This window comes from Triturus cristatus, chromosome 9, assembly GCF_964204655.1.
Source record: "Triturus cristatus chromosome 9, aTriCri1.1, whole genome shotgun sequence".
Taxonomy (NCBI): Eukaryota; Metazoa; Chordata; class Amphibia; order Caudata; family Salamandridae; genus Triturus; species Triturus cristatus.
The window spans coordinates 217,516,958-217,541,503 of NC_140592.1; the positions used below are offsets into that span (position 1 = coordinate 217,516,958).

General features: G+C 45.8%; 1 protein-coding gene across 2 annotated transcripts in view; it reads right to left on the reverse strand.

Annotated features, from left to right (window-relative positions):
- The window catches only part of LRIG1 (leucine rich repeats and immunoglobulin like domains 1), a 244,611-nt gene that overhangs the window by 31,446 nt on the left and 188,619 nt on the right, over positions 1–24,546 (reverse strand). For both annotated transcript variants that reach the window (XM_085624766.1, XM_085624767.1), the window contains exons 11-14: positions 20,495–20,566; positions 11,469–11,632; positions 6,613–6,933; positions 3,070–3,351 (exon numbers count right to left, since the gene is read on the reverse strand). In XM_085624766.1, the coding sequence (XP_085480892.1) occupies positions 3,070–3,351; positions 6,613–6,933; positions 11,469–11,632; positions 20,495–20,566 (839 nt within the window). The remainder of the gene's footprint in view (positions 1–3,069; positions 3,352–6,612; positions 6,934–11,468; positions 11,633–20,494; positions 20,567–24,546) is intronic.

Consider the following 24,546-nt stretch of genomic DNA (forward strand, 5'->3'; position numbering starts at 1 on the left):
CTGTGTGGTGATATGTTTGGAGATTGTGAGGTAAGTTCTAGGCAGTATTCATGCTGAACGATGGACAGCACCCACTGGTCGGATGTTATTTTGAGCCAGAGGTGATGGAACTGCTGTAGTCTTCCACTGACAGGTGACGTGCGGAAGTTGTGGTGAATCATTGTTTTGAGCTAGAGGCTCCCTTTCCTGGAGTACCTTTTCCTCTTTGACTACCTCCTTTGTATCCACCTCTACAGTACCATCTAGCAGTCTGCTGGTGGTATGTCTCCTGTTGTTTCTGATAGGACTGTGTCAACGGTGGTGGTTTTATCTGCACCCCTGCCCTGAAACCTATGAAAGGACTGCTGCCTAGGGGGTGTGAACTGTAGGGCTCCCATGGATTTTGCAGATTCAGTGTCTTTTGTTATGTTTTCTAATTGGGTATTCATCTGTGGACCCAAGAGTTGCTCCCCATCAAAAGGGATGTTTAAGAGGTGCTAATGAACCTTCGCTTTAAAGCACCATATGGGTAGCCAAGCGTACCTGCATAGAATGATTGAGGAATTGATCCCTCGTGCAGCGGTATCTGCACTGTCCAAGGTGCAGTGAATAGTTGCGTTGGAGATTTGTTTGCCCTCCAACACTAATTCCCCAGCCCAGCCCTTTGTTTGAACTGATCTGGGAGATGTTGTAATTGCTCTTCACAGGTTGCTCTGTTATAACTTGAAAGTAGGCAGACTGAATTGGCTATGTGCCTATGATTGGCAGGTCTTACTGCCACTCGTTTGCTTGCTGCATCTATTCGCTTACTCTCCTTCTGTGGAGGTGGTGCATCACCTGTACTTTGGGAAGCTGCCCTTTTCCTAGCTGCTGACTACTAGGGAATCTGATGTAGGATGTTCCATAATATAGAGCGGATTAGATGAGTTTGTATTTTCGCTCAATAACAGGCGTTATTACTTTTGTTTTAACTGGGTCTTTAAATATTTCTGTAGAGACTTTAAGCATTGACCCTATCATGTGCAAATACTGCACTGAGCTCTCATCTTGGGGAGTGGCTCGCCTAAACAAAATTTCCCTCCTCCTCCGTGGTGTGCATCTGAACTATGTGATAGTGTGCAGCAAACTATGATAAGAAATAGTGTTATTTGGTGGTGATGCATTGACTGGTGTAGGCACATCTATGTCTGGATCTGGTGGATCATCATCATAGGCATCACATGAACCTGGACTGTCTGGGGGCACTTCCTCAAAGTCATTGCCCTGAGTGTACTATGCAGGGCTGCCTGAGCAAATGCCCCGGAGTGTGTTGAAACTGGTGACATGGATTGAGGTAAGGTGTCAACTAGCATAAGGCTAGTTGCCGTGTGTTCCATAGGCCTTTTCTTCGGAGGAGGCTGGATTTGTGCAATGTCCTGCCTCATCCTTTTATGACTTGATGTTTCGTGTAAATGTTCAGCCTCCAATCGTTTTTTTTTCTATTCATGAGAGCTTGGAGGTTTTCAAAGACATTACTTTCAACCTCAGAATTGATTGCACCTTTAACCTGTGGCAAGTCCTTTTTATGTTGTGCTCCTGTCGAGTCAAACCCACGGTCGTCGGTGGCTTTGATGCCAATGTCTTTTTATGCATTGACTTTGATGATGCTTGTATACTAGACGCCGTATGGCTAGTCACCTCTGATGACTTTAGTGGTACAGAAGAGGTATGCTACACCGATGGTTTGTTCAGCATCTGAGATTGTGCAAGCATCGATGGCTTCATCAGCACTGAATGCTGCTTTGGCATCGAAGGCTGAGTGTCCCCTGCAGTTTTGCCATGTATGCCCTGAGCCCAATTGGGATTGATGCCATAATCCTGTCTCGGCTCCAGTGGATGATCTTGGTGTCAACAAGAGCCCAAAGGCTGCGGCGCACCAAGGTGGTGTTTACTGGATATTTGGTAAATGTGAGGTGTGTGTGGATGGGTCTCATGACTCGGTGTACTCACAACCCCAGGAAACGTACTGGGCCCCAATCTTAGTCGTTGGATTTTCATGGAGCTCTAGAAGTGGCAGCGAGGGTTCACCCTGTCCTTCTTTCTCGCGTTGTTCAGAGTCTGAAGACATGATATAATGAGGACTACTCAAGATGACGCCGCCTTCACCATCCTCTTCCCATTGTTTGCTGTCTTTGTCGACGAGTTCTACTTCCGCAGAGAATTCTGCCTCTCTCGCCATCTCCATGTTGTGAGCTAGGTGTCGATCAAGTAGAGTGTGAAGCATTTTCTTGTTTTTAAACAGGTTGCAGTTTGTTATTCTGTTTGTCATGCTCCGGCGACAGGCAGAGGTTGCAAACGTTGTGCTGATCCGAGTATGCATGCTTCACCCCACACTTTCAAAAGAGTCGGTCTTTTTTTATCATCCATTACCCAGAGTCGAGCATTCTCAACGGCATGGAGGAAGAGGTATGGGCGATGCAGCTGCCTTGGTGGAGGTTTTGAAGGAGGTCGCCGGATACAACATTGACAATCACAGCACAGTTTCGTCATATCAGTCGATTCCGTTCAGTCGTTGGAAGGGCGCCGAAGGTACACAGAGCTCCGGCGCTATCCATCTGATCCGATGGCAGACAAAAATCAATCTACCGATTGAGTTGTTACGCATGCGCAATGTGCATTCACTTGAAGAGGAGGAGTTTGGATGTCACGTAGGCAACAAAGAATTCTTCAAGAAAAACATGTCAAGTCCAGGCCCAACACTAGATGGCAGGAGAGTGCATAGCATGTGTATCTGCAGCCAACAAATGCTACAAATATATATATTGTTTGGTAAAAACTTTGCCCTGTTAGACGAATCTTCACACAACTTTAAATAAAAATAAAAAAAAATGTTTATCCACCTCAGCTCCCTCTTGAAAAGTTTTGGAGAGATCCATCATGAGGGGGATGTGAGAACGGGGAGGGGGGTAAGGGGGGGGGGGGGGGGAGGGGGCGCCAACAGGTAAAATCCCAATGCCTTTTCCAAAGACTTCTTTAGATAAGACTACATCCCATTACCTTGAAACATTATCTGTTGAATAAGGAAAGTAAAAGTAAAAGGTGAAGTCTTACCCAACACAGTAAGGGTGGCATTGGCAGAAACTGAGCCAGCAGAGTTCTGGGCTGTGCAGCTGTAAACTCCCATGTCTTCAATTTTCACATCCATTATGAAGAAGACATCATCATCTGGCATGACATGCATACGTCGTTCTCGAGCCGCAGGAAAATCTGTACCGCCGTCCTTCTGCCATGCAATTTCAGGGATAGGGTGCCCTCCAGCAGCACACTCTAGTCTGGCTTTCATTCCTGTTCTGACAGTGACATCTTGTGGGGTTTTGATAAAAGATGGCAACACTACCCAAAATAAATTAGATTATTAGGTACAATCCAAAATAGCTGTATACTTCATTGTTAAGAACAACCTACCACATATTCTTATGTACTATACTTCATAATCACCTCACTGGGGAACCACATATCAAAAGAACGCATGCAATAATAAATTATCCACAGTATGACAAGTGTTTGTTTTCAACGTAGTTTCTGTTGCCTAAAACTCCTAAAGGCATCCAACTGACAGAATTTTACAAAGCCTTTAAGCATCTTAACTTTGGTTAACAAAGTAAACAGTTTAAACTTCTTAAGATGTGTGACATCAAATCTGTGTCTCAATAATGCCAGAATATAAGATGGCCACATGCACCACGCTGATACTGTTGGAGGAGTACTCTCCGCGTTTTGTTACTCTGCTACTATTGACAGGTTATCTGATATTGGCATTGAAATCTTGACTGGCCTTTTATTATATTGTTATAAGGAACTACAACATTTTACTCTACATCAGCCCTGAGTAAGCCGGAGGCTAATTAGCTGTAGGACGAAAAACGTGTTGGCTGGCTGTTCTTATAGTGCATCACAAGTGTATTGACTGGATGTACAGAAAAACTCTGCTTTGATGTGTATTGGAGGATTGGGTTAAAGATGACAGAAACTTTACAACTACTTTGATTGGCCATTTGACTTACTTGTGAACTCAGAGGGACCAAAACATTTTGGACTGCACAGATTAACACTTATTCTGGGGTTGTGTTTGGGTAGTAGCCAACACTTGCTCTAGAGCACCATCAATTTGCTACATACTGTTTTTACTGTGTCCTGGAAACTGTTGGTGAGCTTCTGTCTTAGGTCTGGCTACCATGCTCTTTCGATCAATGCAATAAGATGCAGGTCTTTTCCTCGAAATATTAGGTGAATGAGGAGATTAATCTCTCACTAGTGGGTTATAAAAAGAACCAAACTAAATGAACCACATGTGGTTGAATAATAGGTGATGCATCCTTCTTTCCACTACCACTAGTCACTGCCCGCTACTGCAGTGTGCTGGCTTATCTTTTCCTAGTTCTATTCAGCGTGATTGGTAACGAAGAAAATGCTTCTCTATAGAGGGTGCTCCTTTCCTTTCTTAACAACTCACAAATGAGGCTTCAATGGTGCCTGGTTCTTTTTCAGTAAAAAGAAATCAGCAATTTGCCAGAGGATTGCGTCCTAGGTGTGCTATGTGTTTATCATCTACAAAAATACTGGTTGTTGCACTCCTTAAATCCTCAGCAGTGCTGCCACACAAATGTAATGTTGAATTCCCCAGGTAAAATTAAATAAATGTCAGGTGCAAAAAATAATGAAATTACTGAGGGTACATTCAACGCTTGCTGGCATAAAACAATGAGGCTCAAGCATAAATTCGAAAATATAGAAAGTTATTATTTCATTTTCTCTAACATCCAATTATTTTAAGTTCACGACATACAGGACACTACTACAAAGAAGGGGGGTCACCAAACATGGGAGGATGGGTATTTAGAAGGGGAGGGAGACAGAGAAACAAGACAGAGCTGAAAAATGTTTGTACTCTGATGGAAGACTTACCCAAAAAATTAAAAAAGTGATTTCCTAAAAGTGAGCAGTGGAGGGCCACAAGTCAGCCAGTGAAAAGAGCAGCAAAGAAGCAATGCTCAGGGGTTTGGACAAACACAAGATGGGCAAGGAAATCCATCAATTAAGAATATGAAGCAAGCAAATAAGAGCGACAACAAGGCCAACCAGTTGTAAGGCATGGGCGGGATGTAAGACCCTAAAACTTCTTGGTAAGTCCACCACAGTTCTTTAGCAATCAGACAGCTTGCGCTGTCAGGTAGGCTTCACCTACAAATCATTGGCAAAGCCAATAGGTCTCATCTATGTAAGCGCTATTGCCTTTGCCCATGTGTTACAGCCATGCTGTACATCAGGATGGTTGCTGTTCAGCATGGCTAAAAGTTAGTGGAGTAGAGTGCTGTGGTATTGAGTGGCACGGGGCAAAGTGGCGTAGAGGGAATTGTGTGGAGTGTCGTAGCGGGGAGTGGCACAGAATAGAGGGCTGGGGCGTAGAGTGGTGTAGAAGGTGTAGGGTGGCCTAGACTTAAGTGGCATACTGGGGAATAGGGAATAGAGTCGAGTGTCAGAGTGCCAGAGTGGAGTGCTGTAGAGTAGAGGAAGTTGAGTGGAGTGTCAGAGTGGAATAAAGTGTTGTAAAGTGCAGTGGAAATGGTGTTGCCAACACTGGATTAAAGTGGCATGGAGTGGCGTAGTGTGGCATAGTGTCATACAGTGTCGCAAAGTGGCAGAGAGGAATAGAGTGGAGTACAGTGTTGTAGAGTGGGGTGTTGTAGATTGGAGTATTATAAAGTGGAGTAGAGTGGCATGTCGTAGCAGAGTTGAGTATTGTAGAGTGGCGCAGAGTGGTGTGGAGCAGAGTAACGTACAGTGGAGGGGCGTAGAGTGGAGTCAAGTGTTGCACAATGGTGCATGCATGGCGTGGTAGCGCAATGCTATTACAGACAACACATTTTCAATTGAAATGACCATTACATCTCAATAGACATACAGTTTTATTAAGAAAACTATACTGCACACAAACGATAGTGTGGAAATGGCTTCACCTAGTGTATTGATTTGTTTTGAGCGTATTAAAGTATTTGTTTCCACCACACTTCAGAAGTACAAAACATTTGCTTCATTTGTGTTTCTTAATTCTGATATACTCTGAAATATTTGCAGTTTATTTACAGACATTTACATTTTGTTGTGTGCTTTCCTTTTTACCCCCAGATTGTCACTTAAATCTTCTCACTTTCAAGTCAGAGAAAGAAAAGTAAGCAGCAAGCTCCCTCAAAGACAGAGCCTAACTATTGAGCTCTGTCTTTGAATGCATAGCAAAATGACAAGATAACAAAATGTAAAGGCCTATTTACAAGAAGCAAGCACTTGTGGAAGAATGCAGGAAACGGGCTATGCCCCACGGGAGGGATAAAGACATGCTGGATAGCATAAAACAAATAAAGCCAGCAAATAGAAAGCAACCACTTGTGAGTTACAAACCACAAAGCCAATGGTAAGCATTAGTGGAATGCATTCCCAGGGTAGCTTTCAGAATTCCCCAAGAAGTCTTTTTGCAACCGGACAGCTGTGCTGTCTCGTAGGCTTTGGTCTATATAAAATGCTTCACTGTGGTGTCCTTGTTTTGTTGCCAAATACTGTAAATGAATAGTCATTCTAATAAAGGAGGCTTGTACTTACCATTAACAATAAGCCGGGCTCGTACTGAGTAAGAAGCACCAAAATAATTGGTCATGATACACTGGTAGCGGCCTTCATGGCGAAATGTTACATTCCTCAGGTGCAGGATGGTGGTGTACTGCATAACTTCCCCGTCCTTCACACGCACATCTGCAAAGTTTTCCATCTCTGAGGTGCGTAAGATTTCATTGTCTTTCTTCCAGGAAAAAGTCATAGGGGAACTACTGCTGCTTTCGGCTGAGCAGGTGAAACGAACGTCTCTGCCAAGAACAGCCATGGTATTCTCTGGCTGGACGGTGATTTGAGGCTTAGGGAAATCATCTAGAAAATACAAATGTAAAAAATCAGCTGGGCATTCAACCTCATCTACTTGTGAAAGATGATTTAAGTGACAAAAGTGTTAATTCAAGATTTTATCAAAACACTTTCATGTGTTTGGCCCTTAATGACAATTACATGTTATACTGTGCATGCCTAATTTAGTAGTGATTTACAAAATACATGTGTGGAAAACAGACAGCGCTTTTTACTTAAAGGAGGATAATCTGAGCAGGGGAGAGTTTGACCAAAGACCTGTCCTTGTTTACTATATCCCCAAATATAGCTCCACAACTGTAAACAATATCCACCTCTTTTCATACGATGGACTACAGTATTCAGTTCAAATTTACCATCCTTAGAACAGATATGCACAATCTGAAAGATCATTTCATGTAAGCAGCACACAGAACTTGCAGTTCACCTCATCCCTCTAATGTACATGCATGTGAGGCTTCAGCTAGCATCCCATAGAATATTTCTGAACAGAAACTCTGAAATACTGCATATTGCAAAATTTTTGTTAAATCAAAGGGAGTGGCTTGAGCTAAAATAGATACAAATATTTGAGCTAAGATATTATATATGTATGTGTATATATATACATATATATATATATACACACACATATATATTTTTTTCAATTAAAAAAACAAAAAAGGTTACAGGGAAGTTATAGTTAGATTCGGATTTTACACACATAAGACCATAGAGATTCAGTAGTTATAGTTATCTCAAGGTAACTATAACTCGTGCGCTCGCCATGCACCGTTTTCTCATCGATAATTTTATTGCAAATACTGCAATGATATTATCAATGAGGTCATAGAAGATGTAATAACTGATGTAATATGTGGGGTAATCAAAAGTGCATGGCGAGAGCTCTAGTTATAGTTACCTTAGGGCATGAGTTATAGTTTCTTGAGATAACTATAACAACTGAATTTCTAAGTTTTTGTGTCGGCAAAACCTAAACCTAATTATATCGTCCCTGTAACCTTTGTTTTATTAGAGAATAATGCAATTTCCTAACTATAGCCTTTTTTTTAAATTCTATTTCCTAACTATAACGTCCCTGTAGCCTTTGGTTTTTTTCAGTAAATGTCCATTTTTTTCATGCAATTTCCTAACTATAAGCTTCTTGAACCTTCAATTTGTTCAGTGAAATTCTAGGTTTTAATTTTTTTTAAAGTAATATTAAATTACCATACTTTAATCCAACCGCCGCCGCGCCTGGCCTTTGTCTGTGCGCGGCAGGTAGTTGGCCACAGGGCCTGGCCGGAGCCCCACGCTGCTCACGACCTTTGGGCGTGCAGAGTGTTTTTTTTTTTCACAATAACAGGCTTGCGGTGAGGCCCTGTGGCCAAACCCCACAAAGGCAGCCAACCCCCTGGCCGCCTCCCCAGGCCGCAGTTGGACCCAAGGAACCCATCCCCTGGCGCATTTTTTATGAGTAGGGGGTACAGGGCCCTCCTCCTGGGCCACCTATGGTCCTGGGAACTGGCAACATATTTCAGGAGGGGGGGGGGGGGGGGGGGGAGGGCATATGGCCCATCCCTCCCCTTGAAGATTTTGGCACTGGGGACCTCATCCCTCAGGGTTCGGCACATTTTTTTAGGGGAGGAGGCATGCAGCCGGCCCTCCCCTGGCAGTTTTTAGCCTCTGGGGTCCTCATTCTTTGAGCCCGCCACTGTATTTACAGGGGACGGGGGCTTGAAGCCCCCTTCCTGGGCCGATTAAAGCCCCGGGGACCTCATCTCACAGGGCCCGGCCATACTGCAAAAATGGGGAGGGGAACACAATCTCCCCATCCCCAGGAGCCCTGCAGCACTGGAATTGGGGGTGGGGACAGGCAACTCCCTTTCCCAGGCTGATATCGGCCCCAGAGACCCCATTCCCTGGGGCGCGGCTAATGTCCAACGGGGGAAGAGGCCATTTAATTTAATTTAATAACGATTTCTAAAGCGCCTGGTGACCCAAGGGCATCCCCGCGCTGTGAGAAATGTGATCCTGTAGAGGGGAATAGAGTGGGGAGAGACATATATTGAGGGACTCTATTTCGGGAATAAATGAGTTTTTAATTTTTTTCGGAATACCATGTAGTTGGGTTCCAGTCTGAGGGGGCGAGGAAGAGCGTTCCATCCAGCAGCTGCTTGAACGGAAAATCGTCGACCTCCTGTACGAGTCTTTTTGAATCTAGGAGTGTTGGCCAGGTTCTCATTCTGGGATCGTAGGGATCTGGATGCTGTGTAGGGGGTGATCATGTTGCTAAGGATCGCCGGGCCAGATCCGTTGATCAGCTTATGCGTCGTGCACATGGCTTTGAATTGCACCCTTTGGCGCACAGGGAGCCAGTGCAGAGCTTTGAGGGCCGGCTTGGCGGACATTCTGGGGGGGAGGTTAGCTAGCATGCGTGCTGCAGCGTTCTGTGTCCGCTGGAGTTTCGTCAGGGTGGCCTCAGGGGCTCCCAGGTAGACCAAATTGCTGTAGTCTAGGCGAGACAATACCAGTCCCTGGATGAGCAGTTTCCTGGAAGTGGGTGGCAGTAAGGGGAGAATCTTGCGGGTCGTGCGCATAAGCCCGAAGCAGGTGCCCGAAGTTTTAGCTGCTTGTGTCTTCATAGACAGCTCTGGTTCGAGCCACACCCCGAGTGTCTTAATTTCACGTTTCGGGCGGGGGGGGGGGGAATTTCCCCGAACACGTCGGGCCAGAGTGCTGGGGGGATGGTCGTCCATTGTTTCCCCAGGAGCATCACCTCAGTCTTTGACCCATTAAGTTTTAATGATGAGTTACTCATCCAATTGTGGATTTCTATGAGGCAATTGGTCAGGTTTTCTGGGTGGTCGATCAGTTGGGCTAAAGAGACGACCAGCTGAGTGTCGTCGGCATAGCTTCCCATTTTTATGTCAAAAGGTGTAACTACGTCCTCAAGGGGGGCCATGTAAGCATTAAAAAGCGTCGGGCTCAGGGAAGAGCCCTGAGGGACACCGCTTGTAAGTGGAAGGGTGGACCCACACAAAGGCGCCAGCGAGCAAAGGGTGGTGCCCACCCAGGGCACTCACCACACTATGGTTGGGGGCTGCAGAGGGGAGCCCTACGGCACCAGCGATGCCCCAGCTGGCTACCCACCTCAGGCAGAAGCTAACACTGTTCCAGCCCACAGAGAGCAGCTAAAAATGCTGCTCCCCACAGGCGAGAGCAATTTATTCATCTGCTTCCCTGTCAGCTTCAGTGTGAGCAGGAAAGCAGATGAATAGTCTCGCCCGCTGGCGGCAGACTTGATATATGCTCCGGCTTGGCAGGAGTTTTAAAATTGCTCCCACCAAGCGACAGCAAACACAGGTTTCCCTGCCTGCACCAGTGCAGGCAGGGAAACTGATCAAAGAAATCCACTCCTAGCGGGTGGGAGCATTTTTAAGGCTCCTGCCGGCTGGACTGAGAGTGGACTCTGTGTTTGCTCCACACAGTGCGGGCAGGGAAACCTCTGTCTTGGGGTGGGCTCCTCAGGGCATATCATGATCCTGGCTCTGGGGGAATGGGGAACCCCAGGGCCATTAATGGCTCAGAGACGGGAGCCTCCTCTTTGTAGTTGCGCCCACGTCCCTAGGGCTGAAATTGTCCCAGGTAGGGGGGCTGCATGATCCCCCTCCCCCCCCCCCCCCTCCCCATTATATATACGGCTGGCCCTAGGGGAATGGGGTCTATGGGGCCAAAATCAGCTCAGGAGGGGGGGGGGGGGGGACGTGTTTACCCTCCCACTTTTCTCAAAATGTAGGGCCCAGGGAGATGGGGCCCTGGGGCCAAAATTGGCCCATGGACCAGGGCCTTTAAAAAAAACCCCAAAAAAACAAGCGTGAGAGATCACATTTTTTTTCTCCCTGTGGAACCCCACCACCAGGCCTAGGGGGGGTCTTGCGTTTTTTTGCCTTTTTCTTAGGACTCGAGCGGAGTCCTAAAATGGCTGCCACCCCTTCCTGGTTGAAGAGGTGGCATCTAATCAGATCTCAGTAGGAGTTCTTTTGGATCCATCGACCGTCCGCGTCTCCAGAAATATAAAATCTTTTTATTTTTTTTTCTTGCTTCAAAACTACTGAACAGGTCTATACCAAATTACAAAAAGCACTCTTCCTGGACCAATATCTAGCTTGCTGCCAAATTGGGTGTAATTCCGTTCAACAGTTTGGCTGTAAAGCCCCAATGGGAAATTGTAGGGAACAAAAGCATTTTGGGACCGCCTCCTTTTTTAACCCCGCTTAACGAATCACCTCAAAACCTTAGAAACCGCAGCTGTAGTGACTGGCAAACTAGTTTTGAACATTTAGTGAAGATGTGTCAATAGGCGCCCAAGTTATTAGCAAAACGAAATGGAAACTAGGTCCCAACTAGAACTACCTACTGGTGAATGAAAAAAAAAGATATATATATATAATCCCATAAGGTGTCTCCAAGCCAGTCCTAAAAGAACATGCGAATATGAGACGCTGAGCCAGGCTTCTCTGTATATCCCTTAAAAGTAAAATTACACTTGGAAATCTTACCGCATACAAAACTTTCAGATGCCACTTTGAAAATACTTGTGTTTTTCAATGACTCGGGATGAGCACAGCTGGCTTCCACACTGGATTGAAACCCATTACTTGTTAACCACTGAGGAAACCACTTAAGATGGCAGTCGCACAGGAAGCTGTTACTGCTAACTCGACTGAAAAGTAAAAGCAGATTAAGGGCAATTGCCAATATCGAACAGAGCAAGAGTTCAGAGCAAAGAAGGATCAAACAAATATTAATACAAATAGAACAAGTGATTTGATTAAAATAAGAATGTTCTTCTGAATCAAAGCTAGAGTTTAAAGAAATAAATATATATTTTTTAATTGGCTATTTGTTCAGTATTGGGCTCACACTCAAATAGAACAAAGTTCCAGTTCCCTGTAGCGAGTGTTCGTGTATTATGGAACATATCTCACTCTTACATAGGCGTATGAATGCAGTTTTAGTTTTATAGTATAATAAACTCACATTTCTAAGCCTTTCTGTACAGCCTTATGTGATGCAGTTACTAACGAGTTTGCAGAGAGCTCTTTCAACAAAGTGAATATGCAGCAGAACCCCATACAGTAAACACAAAAATAAATGGAAACAGAACAGTTTTAAATACTCACAAACTTCTAAACTACTGTTGCGCACAATACTTTACTTCCTCATTTACACAATTTTTATCGATTCTTAAAACTTAGTTTTAAATGTTCAATTTGCATATTCGTGAACCTGAAAATCATACAGGTACTCTAACCTCAATGAGAGACCATTAACTTGTTTTTGGTAGCACAGGTAGTGTTGACTGATCCTATACATTTAACCCACTCATTGTGTCCCAAGAGGAAGAAACACACAGAAGGGTCCAGTCAATTAAGGGCGGTGACAGGGAAAAAGTCTGCCTGGATTGTAACAGATAGCAGTATTCTGAGTCAGCTCGAGTAGTTTTGCACTGGGACTTTTTTTTTCTTTTCTTAAAAACACAAACTCTTTTTTATATGTTATATGGGATTTTCCGACATAAATAATTCGGAATGTATTAAACTAAAATATTTTTAAGAAGGGTCAGAAAATGCGATCATCTAACGTCAAAACATAACTTGAAAATATTTGTACAATGGTTCCCTGCAATTTAATATAGGGGGGGGGATGAAATAACAATATTAAAAGTTGTCAGTATCCTAGAAAGGATGGACCCGAGAATCATTTTTTTTATTCCCTCAACATTTGTTCGGTCATTTCATCGAAAACAATCTAGATGTGGATACGAAAACCACACAGGACCATCCAGGAACAGGTAGGACACAATCAAATTGGAGCCAATCGCACCAGGCAAACAACAATGTCGCTCACTAGTAATGTAGCAAGCCTGGAGTTGATTAGGTTCATAGAGTGAGAGTATTACATATAATGCCCAAACACTACACTCCCATTTCAAGTATTTTTGCTAATAAGGAGCAAAGACAGAAAAGTGCCCAGTGACAATTTTTGGGGAATTTCCAGAGCAGCACTCATTTCAAAACGTCAAAATCCTCGGACACTAAGGAAAAGGATTAAAGCTGCTGGTAGAGAATATTACGGGTTACAGAGGAAGGGTTCTGCATATACCTCCAGGAAAAAAAAGCTGTCCAAGTGTTCCATTTCCTTCATTCACAGTTGTGGCTGGATCTCCTTTCACCCGCCACACTGTACATTTATACTTGCACAGTAACATATGTTCACATCTAAAATATACTCTGATGACAGGTGGTTGTATGCACAAATAATAAAAGGGGTGGGATTTGTGGTAATGCTTTCATTTCTACTGTGATTATTTCCCTTTCAAGTATAATTTGATTTTAGCACTATATTGGGATGGACAATCTGGTAATTTAATTGCTTATAAATAACTGTCCCACAACAACTGGCAATAGTAATTCAGGATTCACTTCATCAATTCTCAACCAAGTTCTTGTGAGAGTGCATATGAATGATGAGGGGATATTAGCTATTACAGAAGATTAATTTTTGGCCTCATATACCGGCAGTTGGTAAGAGACCAAAAGCTGGCTTTAGTGCTTCCTACAAGGACCACTAAGTAGTTTTGTACAAGAACAGACCTCAATAAGCACTAACTTTCATGGCCTAGAGCTTGGCCAGGTGTCAAGGTGTGTTATCAGGTGGCAGTAGTAGCAGTCTATGGATGAACCTGAAATGGGTTACAGCTCAGCACTCCATGTCCCCTTTTTAAGTGTACCTGCTTTCATAGAAGACATTTCATAAATGGAATCCTTTACTGAACCCATTAATCTTGGAATTACAAAAGACTTGGATGGAATGAAGAGAAACAAGAGTATCTTCCTGCTTTGTGTTATGATTGCTGACAAGTCTGTGCTGAATGGGGCAACTTTATAGGAGAGGATCACAGGATGTCATTTAAAACAAACTGAGTTTCCCTTATCAGAGGGACTTGCTGACTTGTACACTCCCTCCAAGAAACAGGTGAAAAGAGGAGGGGGCTGAATTTGTTTGCCCCAGATGTTCTTGGAGTAAATACGGGGATGTGAACAAAAGATCAATCAAATACGAGTGATTACCTCCCCTACAAGACTGGCATGAAAGAAGTCCTGAGAGGATGGACAGAAATACTCCTCTCTACATGCCAAGTTTGACATCCTTTATGGTTCGGTGACCACACTGAAGGGACAAATAGAGCAACTTGGAGCAGTCCCATCCAGGCAGTCCCAGGGATTACAAAACTGACCCAGAAAAACATGGGGACATACAGCAGGGGATGGAACTGATGGAGAAGGATCTCATAGGAATGGACAGGTAAATGGATTTGTTAGAGAATTCAATTACAGACAGAAACCTTAAGTTACTAGGAGTCCCAGAGAAGGAAGGGCCACATGTATGTGTCAATCTGTATTGCCCGGGTTGTGCGGACTGATAATGGGTGTTAAGATTTGCTACAGCTTGAAAACAGGCAATTCCTCATCAGAGCAGAAAGGTGGTGGCCCTACCATCAGGTTGCCTTTCAGGGATGAAGAACTTTATTTTGGTTAATAACGAGAGGCAAAGAACAGAATGTATTACTCTGACAAAATAAAGGAATGCTAAGCAAAAAACACAGACTACCCGGCGAAGCTGAGTTTGATCAAAGAGGGAAAGAAATTTCCTTTTCTTGAGTGCTTTGTACGCTCATAGCTGTTTAGACTTATTACAGTGTAGGACTTGCACCCTCCATGATTTGGACTTGTCATTTATGGGGAGTTTATGGAGTTCCTCCACTTGGGGAAATCAATGATGTTTGGCATTTCAAAAGAGTTCAATCAAGTGCCTAAGAGACGCACATGTTTTAGTTACAGTGGATGGGCAGTGCTGCAGTGGGCTAACACTATTTCGCCTGGGGCACTGAAAGTCCTTGCATGTTTCTCCACTTCTTCAACAAGAAACTCTTGGTCTGCTGTTGTAATTTCAATTGCACCATTTTACAAGCTCATATGGAAAGGTTCCAGCCACTGGTCATGTAGGACTGATGCTTCACAGGTAGCAGAAAAACATGAGAAGCGAAGAACAGCTCCTTGATGGACATATTACTTACCTTCGGTAACGCCTTATCTGGTAGAGACATAATCCAACCGCAGATTCCTTACCATAGAAGTTCCCAGGCATCAGGCTGGATCCGGAAGACTTTTCCTCGAGTAATACCTGTGGACAGGTTTAGACCAGGAAGTTCTGCAGGACAGAGCGACCAAGCAGGCCATCTCTGTGGACTTGACTGTCCAGGCAAGTAGTGCTTCGTGAACGTGTGCAGTGAGGTCCACGTTGCTACCTGACAAATGTCAAGGACTGGAAAACCACGTTCCAACACTGTGGTTGCAGCCTTAGCTCTGGTGGAATGAGCTCTTAAGCCTTCAGGAGGCTGGTTCTTGGCCAGAGAGTAGCAAATCTTGGTGCAGAGGACGACCAATCGTGTGATAGTCGTCTTCTGCACCACACGACCTTTCTTTTATCCAATATACCCCACGAAGAGTTGGTCGTCCACCTGGAACACTTTAGTGCGGTCAAGGTACAACGACTAGGCTTTCTTTTTTGGGTCCAGATCGTGGAGTCACTCTTAGAGGGGTAGAGTAGCATAGAAAGTGGGCAAGCGGACTGATTGCCCCACATGGAATGGTGTTACCACTTTCGGTAAGAAAAAGGCCCTAGTGCAAAGCACTAACTTATCAGGGAAGATGGTCGGGTAAGGATGCTTAGATGACAGAGCCTGCAATTTGCTCACCCTCCTGGCAGAAGGTATTGCCACTAAAAAGCTGTTTTGATGGAAAGCAGCCAGAAGGGGCAGATGTGCGAAGCTTCAAATGGTGCGCACATCAGGAAGGTGAGAACCAAATTAAGGTCCCACTGAGGCATGATGAATAAGGCAGGTGGGAACATTCGAACAAGCCCCTTAAGAAATCTGTTTACAATAGAGGATTTAAATAAAGAGGGTTGGTGTGGCAGCCTCAAGAAGACAGACAAGGCCGAATGGTACCCTTTAAGAGTGCACAGAGCAGATCCCTGCTGGGCAAGGGTCAAAATAAAGAGAAGGACTTGAGAGAGGGAAGTAGAAAGAGGGTCAATAGACCTTTCTGTACAATATTTTACAAACGTTCTTGGTAGAGGGATGCCTGACTTCCAAAATCATGTCACAGACTTCGTGAGGAAGGTCGAATGCTGTCAACTACCGCTGCTCAATCTCCATGCAAGAAGGCGGACAATTGACAGGTACGAGTGGAGGACCCTCACCTTCTGCTGTGCAGAAGATCCTCCCGAAGGGGCAGCCTGATCGGAGGATTGTTGCTCAGTTGGAGAAGCTTGTGATACATGACTCTCCGCGCCCAGGCCGGAGTGACAAGGATGACTTGGGCCCGATCGCTCATGATCTTCTTGAAAACTCTGGGCAGGAGTGGTATTGGCGGAAAGGCGTACAGGAGGCCTGAGCTCTACTCGAGACGAAAAGCGTAGCTGAGCGAGTGCCCTCTTGCAAACTTCAGTGCGCAAAACTGCGGATAATACGCATTCTCGGTGGAGGGCAAACAGATCCAACCAAGGCTCTCCCCACTTCTGAAAGAGACCTTGGGCTACCTCCGGATGGAGATGCCATACGTGATCTGCTAGGCATCGACAGCTGAGTTCGTCCACTCTGGTGTTCAGGGAACATGCCAGGTGCTCAGGGAACATGCCAGGTGCTGAACCACCACGGATATGCTCTGCTGTTCTAGACATGTCCAGACATGCAGAGCCTCCTTACAAAGGGTCCTGGACCCCACATTGCACTATTTGTTGCAGTGGCGGTGGTGTTGTCCGTGAATAGCTGAACCAACTTTGCCTTGATGGAAGGGAGAAAAGCTTTCAATGCCAAGTGAATCACTCCACCAAGTTGATGTGGAATCCAGATTATGCCGGAGAACAGAGTCCTCTGATCTTCAACTCTCCCAGATGGTTGCCCCATCCCAGAAGTGATGCATCTGTCACTACTGTGTGATCTGGTTAGGAAAGGGAAAGGGAGAGGGGCCGGCCTCTGACCCAATTGTGGTTGGTCAGCCGCCACTGCAGATCTTGTGCAGTTCCCGACGAGATCTGGACCATGTCGGAGAGATTCCCCTGATGCTGCGCCCACTGAAACTTCAGGTTCCCCTGCAGAGCCCGCACATGCCATCTGGCATGTGTCACTAGCAGGATGCAGGAGGCCATTAGACCTAGCAGCCTCAGAGTCAGTTCTCAACGAAATCCAGGATAACGGCTGAAACATCGGTATCATAGCCTAAATATCCTGGACTCGCCACTCGGGAGGATAGGCCCAAAAGTGAACTGTGTCAAGAACAGTTCTGATGAAAGTGAGCATCTGAGAAGGAGTCAGGAATGACTTTGGCAGGTTGATAGTGAACCACAACGAAAGCAGGAGATGCGCTGTAATCTGGAAGTGGGAGAGGACAGTCTGGGGCGAGCTCGCCATTAACAGGCAGTCGCTGAGATAAGGGAAGACTGGCACCCTTGATTGGCACAGATGAGCAACCACTACCCACATCACCTTGGTGAACACCCGTGGGGGTGCTGGTAAGCCCAAAGAGGAGCACTGTGAACTGAAAGTGCTTGTGGACTACCGTGAACCGCAGATAGCGCCGATTGGCAGGCAGGGCGGGAATATGAAAATAGGTGTCCTGCAAGTCCACCACTACCATTCAGTCTCCGGGTTCTAGGGCAGACAAAACCTGAGCCAGAGTGAGCATTTTGAACTTTTCCTTTTTGAGGAAGTCATTTAGGGCTCGCAGATATAGAATAGGAAGAAGGCCCTTGTCCTTCTTCGGGACCAGAAAGTAGAGGGAATAGCAACCACATCCTACTTCTGGCGCTGGAACCCTCTCTATGGCTCCTTTGGTCAAGATAGTCCGGACTTCCTCCTGAAGCAAGTTCAGGTGGTCCTCCATCAGCTGGTCGTACTTCGGAGGCATGGAAGAAGGGGTAGTCTTGAAGGGGAAGGAGTAGCCCCTTTGGACTATCTGAAGAACCCACTTGTCCGATGTGATGTTTTGCCAGTGGTGGAGGTGATGGCTGATCCTGCCACCAACCAGCTGCCCATGATCTTGAAAGACCGGACTAGGAAAGTTTATAGGCTGCAGTGGGAGTAGTGGACTGACTGGACCTCTGGCCGCCTGACCCAAAGGAGCTGCGCCCACGGACGCGCAGAGGTTGCTGAACTTGCGCTGCGACATGGCTGGCGCAGCTGAAAGAACCTTTCGTGGCCATGTAAGGGGAGAAAAGCAGACTGGGACGGCTGGTCACCGAAAGGCCCAAAGACTTGGCCGTAGCCCACGAGTTCTTAAAGTGCTCCAGGGCCATGTCTGACTGGTCTCCGAAGAGACGGGTGCTATCAAAGGGCATGTCCTTAAGGGAAGCCTGGACACCCCCAGAAAAAGCATGGTCTCCGAAGAGACGGGTGCTATCAAAGGGCATGTCCTTAAGGGAAGCCTGGACACCCCCAGAAAAAGCATGGTCTCCGAAGAGACGGGTGCTATCAAAGGGCATGTCCTTAAGGGAAGCCTGGACACCCCCAGAAAAAGGTGTGTCGAATAGCCACCGTCTATGACATTTCTCTGCCCAGCGAGTCGGTGGTGTCAAGTCCAAAACGAATGGAGAACTTTGCTGCATCTCTATCTCATAGCACTTGGGAGAGAATGGCCGTGCCTCATCTAGGACCTGTAGCGGCACTTGTGCAACCGTTTCCCACACAAAGCAGGCGTAACGGCCCAATAGGCATGCAGTGTTCACTGACCGCAATGCAAGATTGGTGGAAGAAAATAATCGATGGCGGCGGGTGACAGTCCTATTCACAGGAGTCCATGTACTGGGCTTGGACCATGTTCCCAGAAGAACATCAGTCAAGGCCTCATTGAAAGGCAGTAGGGGTGCCGAGGAGGAGACTTCTAGGAGCAGGACCTCTGTCAAGATGTTCGCCTTGACTTCTACCGATGAGAGCTGAAGGTCCAGGACCTCGGCTGCCCTTCTCACCACCATAGCATTTGAAGCACCCTTTTCCGTAGCAACAGTAATGGGGAGAAAGCAGGCCAGAATCTGGTGAGGTATCCAGTCCACTGGCCTCACTCAGGCTGGTCTTGCACAGGTTCCGGCGACCCCTCTCAATTCTCCTCCATTTCTAGCCCCTCAAAATAAGGCAAAGGAACCAACCTAGGACACAAAGGTGCAGTTGGCATCGACAGGCGCCGATCCGGGTAATCAGGGATAAGGATGGGGCTGGCGCCGGTGGCTTCTGGAGTCTCCACAAGGGGGTTGGTGCCGGGGAAGGTCGCAGGGGTACGACCGGCACTGGTTCGGATCCACTGGGGGGCATTGGCGCCGGGCCGCTGGTGCAGAACCAGATGGAGCCTCTCTGAGCCTATGGGCCCGGAGGCGCACCGGGAGGGTCAGGTCGTCCAAATACGAGGCACATGGCATCATAGAATTCTTTAAGCTGGGCGGGGGTCGCCTCAGCTCCTAGAAAGGCAGAGAAGAGCGAAGCCAACCCAGGCTCAGCAGAACAAGGCCTAGAGCTTTGAGACTCCTCTGTCACGTTGGATGGGGAGAAGTTGAAGCATGTTTTGACTTCTTGTGTTTCTTATGCCTCACACCTGACTAACCCGACGACTTTGAGTGGAAGAACGATGACTTAGAACTCCTGGAGCAGTGCCTGGACCTTCCTTGCAATCAGGAACAAGACCTCTGGAGTGAACGGCATGGAATTGAATACTTGGCCGAAAGCAGCTTTAGTGACCACTCACTCAAAGCCTTCTGAGTCATGGCCCGGCAGTCGGGGCACGACTTCAAGTCGTGGTCATGCTCCAGGCACCAGAGACAAATTAAGTGAGGATCCGTCACTGACATGGCGCTATGGCAGGTGCCGCACGGTTTGAATCCAGTAGTCTTCTTCGACATTGGAAAACACCTACACATCAAAGATCATCAACAAAACATTGAAAAAAAACCTGTCAAAAAGTGACAGACGGTAGCTCTCTTTATGGATCTGTGCTAGCTAGCGCGGAAAGAAAAGAACTGACATCAGCGTGCCGAGGTGGTGCCTATACAGGTGACGTGGACGACACATCCAGCGCGAGGAATGCCAACGACATCACACGGAGCCGACCAAGCCACCTACCGGAGCACAAGGGTATTACTCGAGCAAAAGTCTTAAGGATCCAGCTGGATGCCCGGAAAATTCTAAGGTAAGGAATCTGCGGCTAGATGTCTCCGTCAGATAAATGTGCGGATTCAACTTTACAACACAAAAAAAAGTAATAAATCGAAACTTGCACTTGACAGGTGCTTGTAGACCATCTCTAAATCGAAGACATATCGTCCATTTAGAAAATCCCCTTTAATAAGGGGGAAAATATTTGTTTTCAGACGAACAGAAAAACAGAACAAGAATCCTATATTACTCAGGCTGGCTTGATCATAGCTATTAATAAACAAAATATGTCCAGTGTCCACATGGATTATTGCGACTTACAGCTCCTTCAGTTTTTTCATTTTCACAAAGGTATCCGGCTGGATGGATCGTATGGCATTGTTTCCAAGATCACTAAAAAGAAGAAAATATAGAAATAAATATGCTGTAAATAATTTGGTGCCTATGAAAATATTCAGGCTGTTGAAATCTACATAAAAAAATACATACAGACCCAATACCGGATTTAAGTCGCAAAACTGATAACTATTTCACAATTTCCTTCAAACGGAGAAATAACTTAGGTCTCGTCCACTCTTCTAAATAAGGGGACAATTGCAGTCTAGGACCCGTCAGGCTATATTGTGCATACACACATTTTATAGAGTCTAGGCGCCTGATTACAAGTATAGGTGCTATTTATTGCACCTGATAAATAACTATACAACAAGGTATGTTATTTATCAGGTGCGATAAATAGCACCTATTACAAGTTTCTGGGGGAAAACATGGGGATTTTGGTGCAAACACACCAATTAAAACAAATGCACCACTCACAGGGCTAAGGGGCAAGGCATTTCAATACTACACAGCATGATGTATGGTAAAAACCAAACGTGTTCACCATAGGCACTGAGGCAATTATATTGGTCTGGGGCTCATTGAGAAGGCAATGTGGGGGAACCTCAAAGGTGTGCCTGCTCAGACAGCATCTTGGATCCTTTCCTTGTACTAGGATGGATAGAATATGTTTTGCTCTGATATAGTGGCGTCCTCATTGAAGTGATCAGTAAATGTGAGAGGTTTGAATAAGGTCAATTCAGGTCCACAGACAGTTGGGAGGTATGGTGGTCACTCAGTGTGGTGTCTGATCTGGTCTATTTCATCAGTGAAGAATTTGTTAATGGCCTAAGGCATTAGCTTGCAATAGTACAAGACAGCAGGAGATGTGAACAACAAAGACTCTGCAGCACCAACCATAAACTGATTAAATGTCACAGGGCTAAACACCAAAATGGCTGACAGGCATGAGGCATGGCAATGCTTATAGATGGATCCAGTAAGCCTAGCACTGCCGGATGGTCTATCTCAGGTAGTGTAGTTGCTGATGTTGCTTTGTTGGATACAGAGAGATCGGTTTGGGTTAAATTAGCTGGGGTGAATCATTGTGCTAAAAGAGTTCTTCCAACAGTGGCATGAAGCAAAGTATTGTTCATTCTAAACAAAAGGGAGAGGCTGTGGGTAGGCCAAAAATGACAAGAGTCTTCCCTTTGGATACTAGATCTTCCCACAGATTCCTCACCTTATGAATATCCCCCAGGTGCCAGACTGGATCTGGACGTTGTTCCCCAGTAATAGCTCTCTAACATGCCAGGTGGTGCCATGTGGCCACAGCATTGACTCCTCCCGCCCGGTATGCGACAACATCAGAATATATAAGATGCCAACCACCGCACTGGCATCAGTTTCTGGTACTATTACAATTCCCCAAAGAGATGTGTGGAAAGGAAGCAAGAAAGCAACAATGACAGCAATAATACAGCATGATATGTTTGCCTACCGGAGATCTTACAATACATCATATGATAGGTTTGCCTACCACAGGATCTTAATACTCACAACACTAATACACAGGAGAGAAGGGAGGGCAGAAAAGAATCTGCAGGAAGATAGAATAAAAACCAGAAAGACTGTTATAGAAGGGAAGTACATTTTCTATTCTAATGAATACCTATTCCTGCAGAGTGTTCAACTTATGAATAAGCCTCAAAGTGATGCACTCTAGGAGATAGGAGTGAGTAGTAATGATTATAAAAGGGGGTCATGCAATGCAGCCCTGGCAAAGTATGCCACTGTGTGCTTGAGCTGTGAGGCAATAATGCTAGCCAATGTATGTAAAGATGACCACGTAACCATTTGGCTGATGTCAACTACTGGTAAGCCACTGGTGAGAGCAATAAAAGCAGCCTGTTGGAGTAGCACAAATGACCGTTAGGGGGGGGTCTTAATTGGCCACGGCATAGCAGGTCTTAATAAAAAGGGTGATTTGCCCATCCTGGCTCCTGCAAAGCCTACAAATAGCTGATCATTCACAAAACCCTCTCAGGTGTGGTCGATGTAGTGAGACATTATACACCTCACCTAGTGTCCACTTTCAGTGGTGGCCCCTCCGCTAAGGCAGAGGAGCGTCACCCCACTGAACAAAAAGAAAAATAACATGATAATAACTTATGTTATTTTTCCTATAGCGGTCAGTGGCTCTCTGGAGAGGCGGGCGAGGCTGGCCAGAGCAGGGCCGACCAAACAGCCCATGCGCACTTTGCATGTTCCTACCAGGCAGCATTACACAGCCTGGTCAGGAACATGCAGAGGCTCCCTGTTGCACTCTTAGTGCCGATCCACGGATCTCAGACCAATCACAATGCTGCATTGCAATGTTGTGATTGGCTCAGGGGAGCCTGTCTGCCGGGTGCTTCCTGTTGCCGGAAGTCTGTAGGAAGTTGACTTGGAGTACACAGGAGAGGCAGCAGTCGAACGGCCAGGGGGCCGGCCATTCCAGGTAAGTGTTATTTTTTTGTTTCGTCCTTCGGCTTCCCCCTCGCCCCCCGTCTCACCACCTGGGACCGGTAGCAGCCGCTAGTGTCCACTCTATGCAGCACTTACTACTTTTTGGTGGGATCAGGAGGAGTAATTGACTCACCCACATGAAAGGTCGATTTGGAAAGAAATATGGACTGGTGTGAAGAACCAATATACCTGGGTAGAATACCATAAATGGCAATCGGACTGAGAGGGCCTGAAGTTCATCAACACTAAGGGCCAAAGTCACTGGTACTAAGAAAACAGTTCTTGAAACATGCAATTTTGCATGGGTTTTAGTAGCGATGACACGAGGAACACAAGATTCAAATCTGACGAGAAACAAACTGAGTAAGACACAGCAAGTAAAGGTGCATTGGGCTGCCATGTAACCCTTTAGAATATCCAGTGGTAGGCCAGTCTACCACACCTACTAGGCTACAAACATCCTACGTGTAGCACGTGAGAATGGCGTGGCTGAAATGATTTCAGACATTGTGACTCGCACCACTGAACACATTTATTCCAGCGACCTGCACAAGATTTTATGGAGTATTTCTTGGCAGCCTAGATGACATCCATAACTTCCAGCAGTAAGCGGAATCTCTAGTTGCCACCACTCAATCTCCACGCGTTCAGGTGCAGTGATTTGGGTAAAGGGTCTTAGCTGAGCTGCTTCGAGACAAGATGCACCCTGTTTAGGAAGAGCAAGACGGGTCCAGAGTGCTGAGTTCGAACAGATTGGAGTACTAAACCATCCTCATCCAGTATGACGTGATCAGGAACATCCGTATTTCTGTGCCTGATCCTCATGCACCTTCGGCAGAACTTTAAACAGAAGCTGGATTGGGAGAAATGCATAAAGCAGGCCTGTGACCAACAGGACCTAAAGGCATCTCCCAAAGATCCCTTCAGAGAGAAATGTATGGCACATTTCTGATGATGTTTTCTGTTCTGGCCTATGGCCTGGAGATCCACATATGAACACCCCAATCTGGAGAATAGAATTTCCATCACACTAGGATGAAGTTTTCGCTCATGATCCTCCAAGGATGTGCGACTGAGAGCAAGTGGTTGTCTTTATCCAAGTTTTCCTCTCTCAATGTGAATTTGACCAATGGCAGAGGGGGTGGGCGTTGTTGTACAAGTTCAAAGTAATATCTGGAATGCTACACTTAAAACCCACAATAGGATAACCCATGTGAGATCAAAACCAGAATCTACATCCCACCACACAAATGTGCAGGCCCTGTGCAAAACAAACACATACAATTCATCAGTGAGGCACATTATGGTTTTGAACAAAGAAACGTGTGGCAAGCATCACTAGATTAACATTGTTCTTACGACACACTGAAAATGTCTCTATAAAAGAAATTGCATTCTGCCTTCACCATTAAATAACCTGGTGAAATAATAAGAATTAATACTAAGACTGGGCGCCACGGGCATCAGATCTGGGAGTGAAGAAAGCAATCTGTCAAAGTACGCAAGTTGCTTCCAAGCACTGATTGGATGAACTTTCTGCTTTCTTC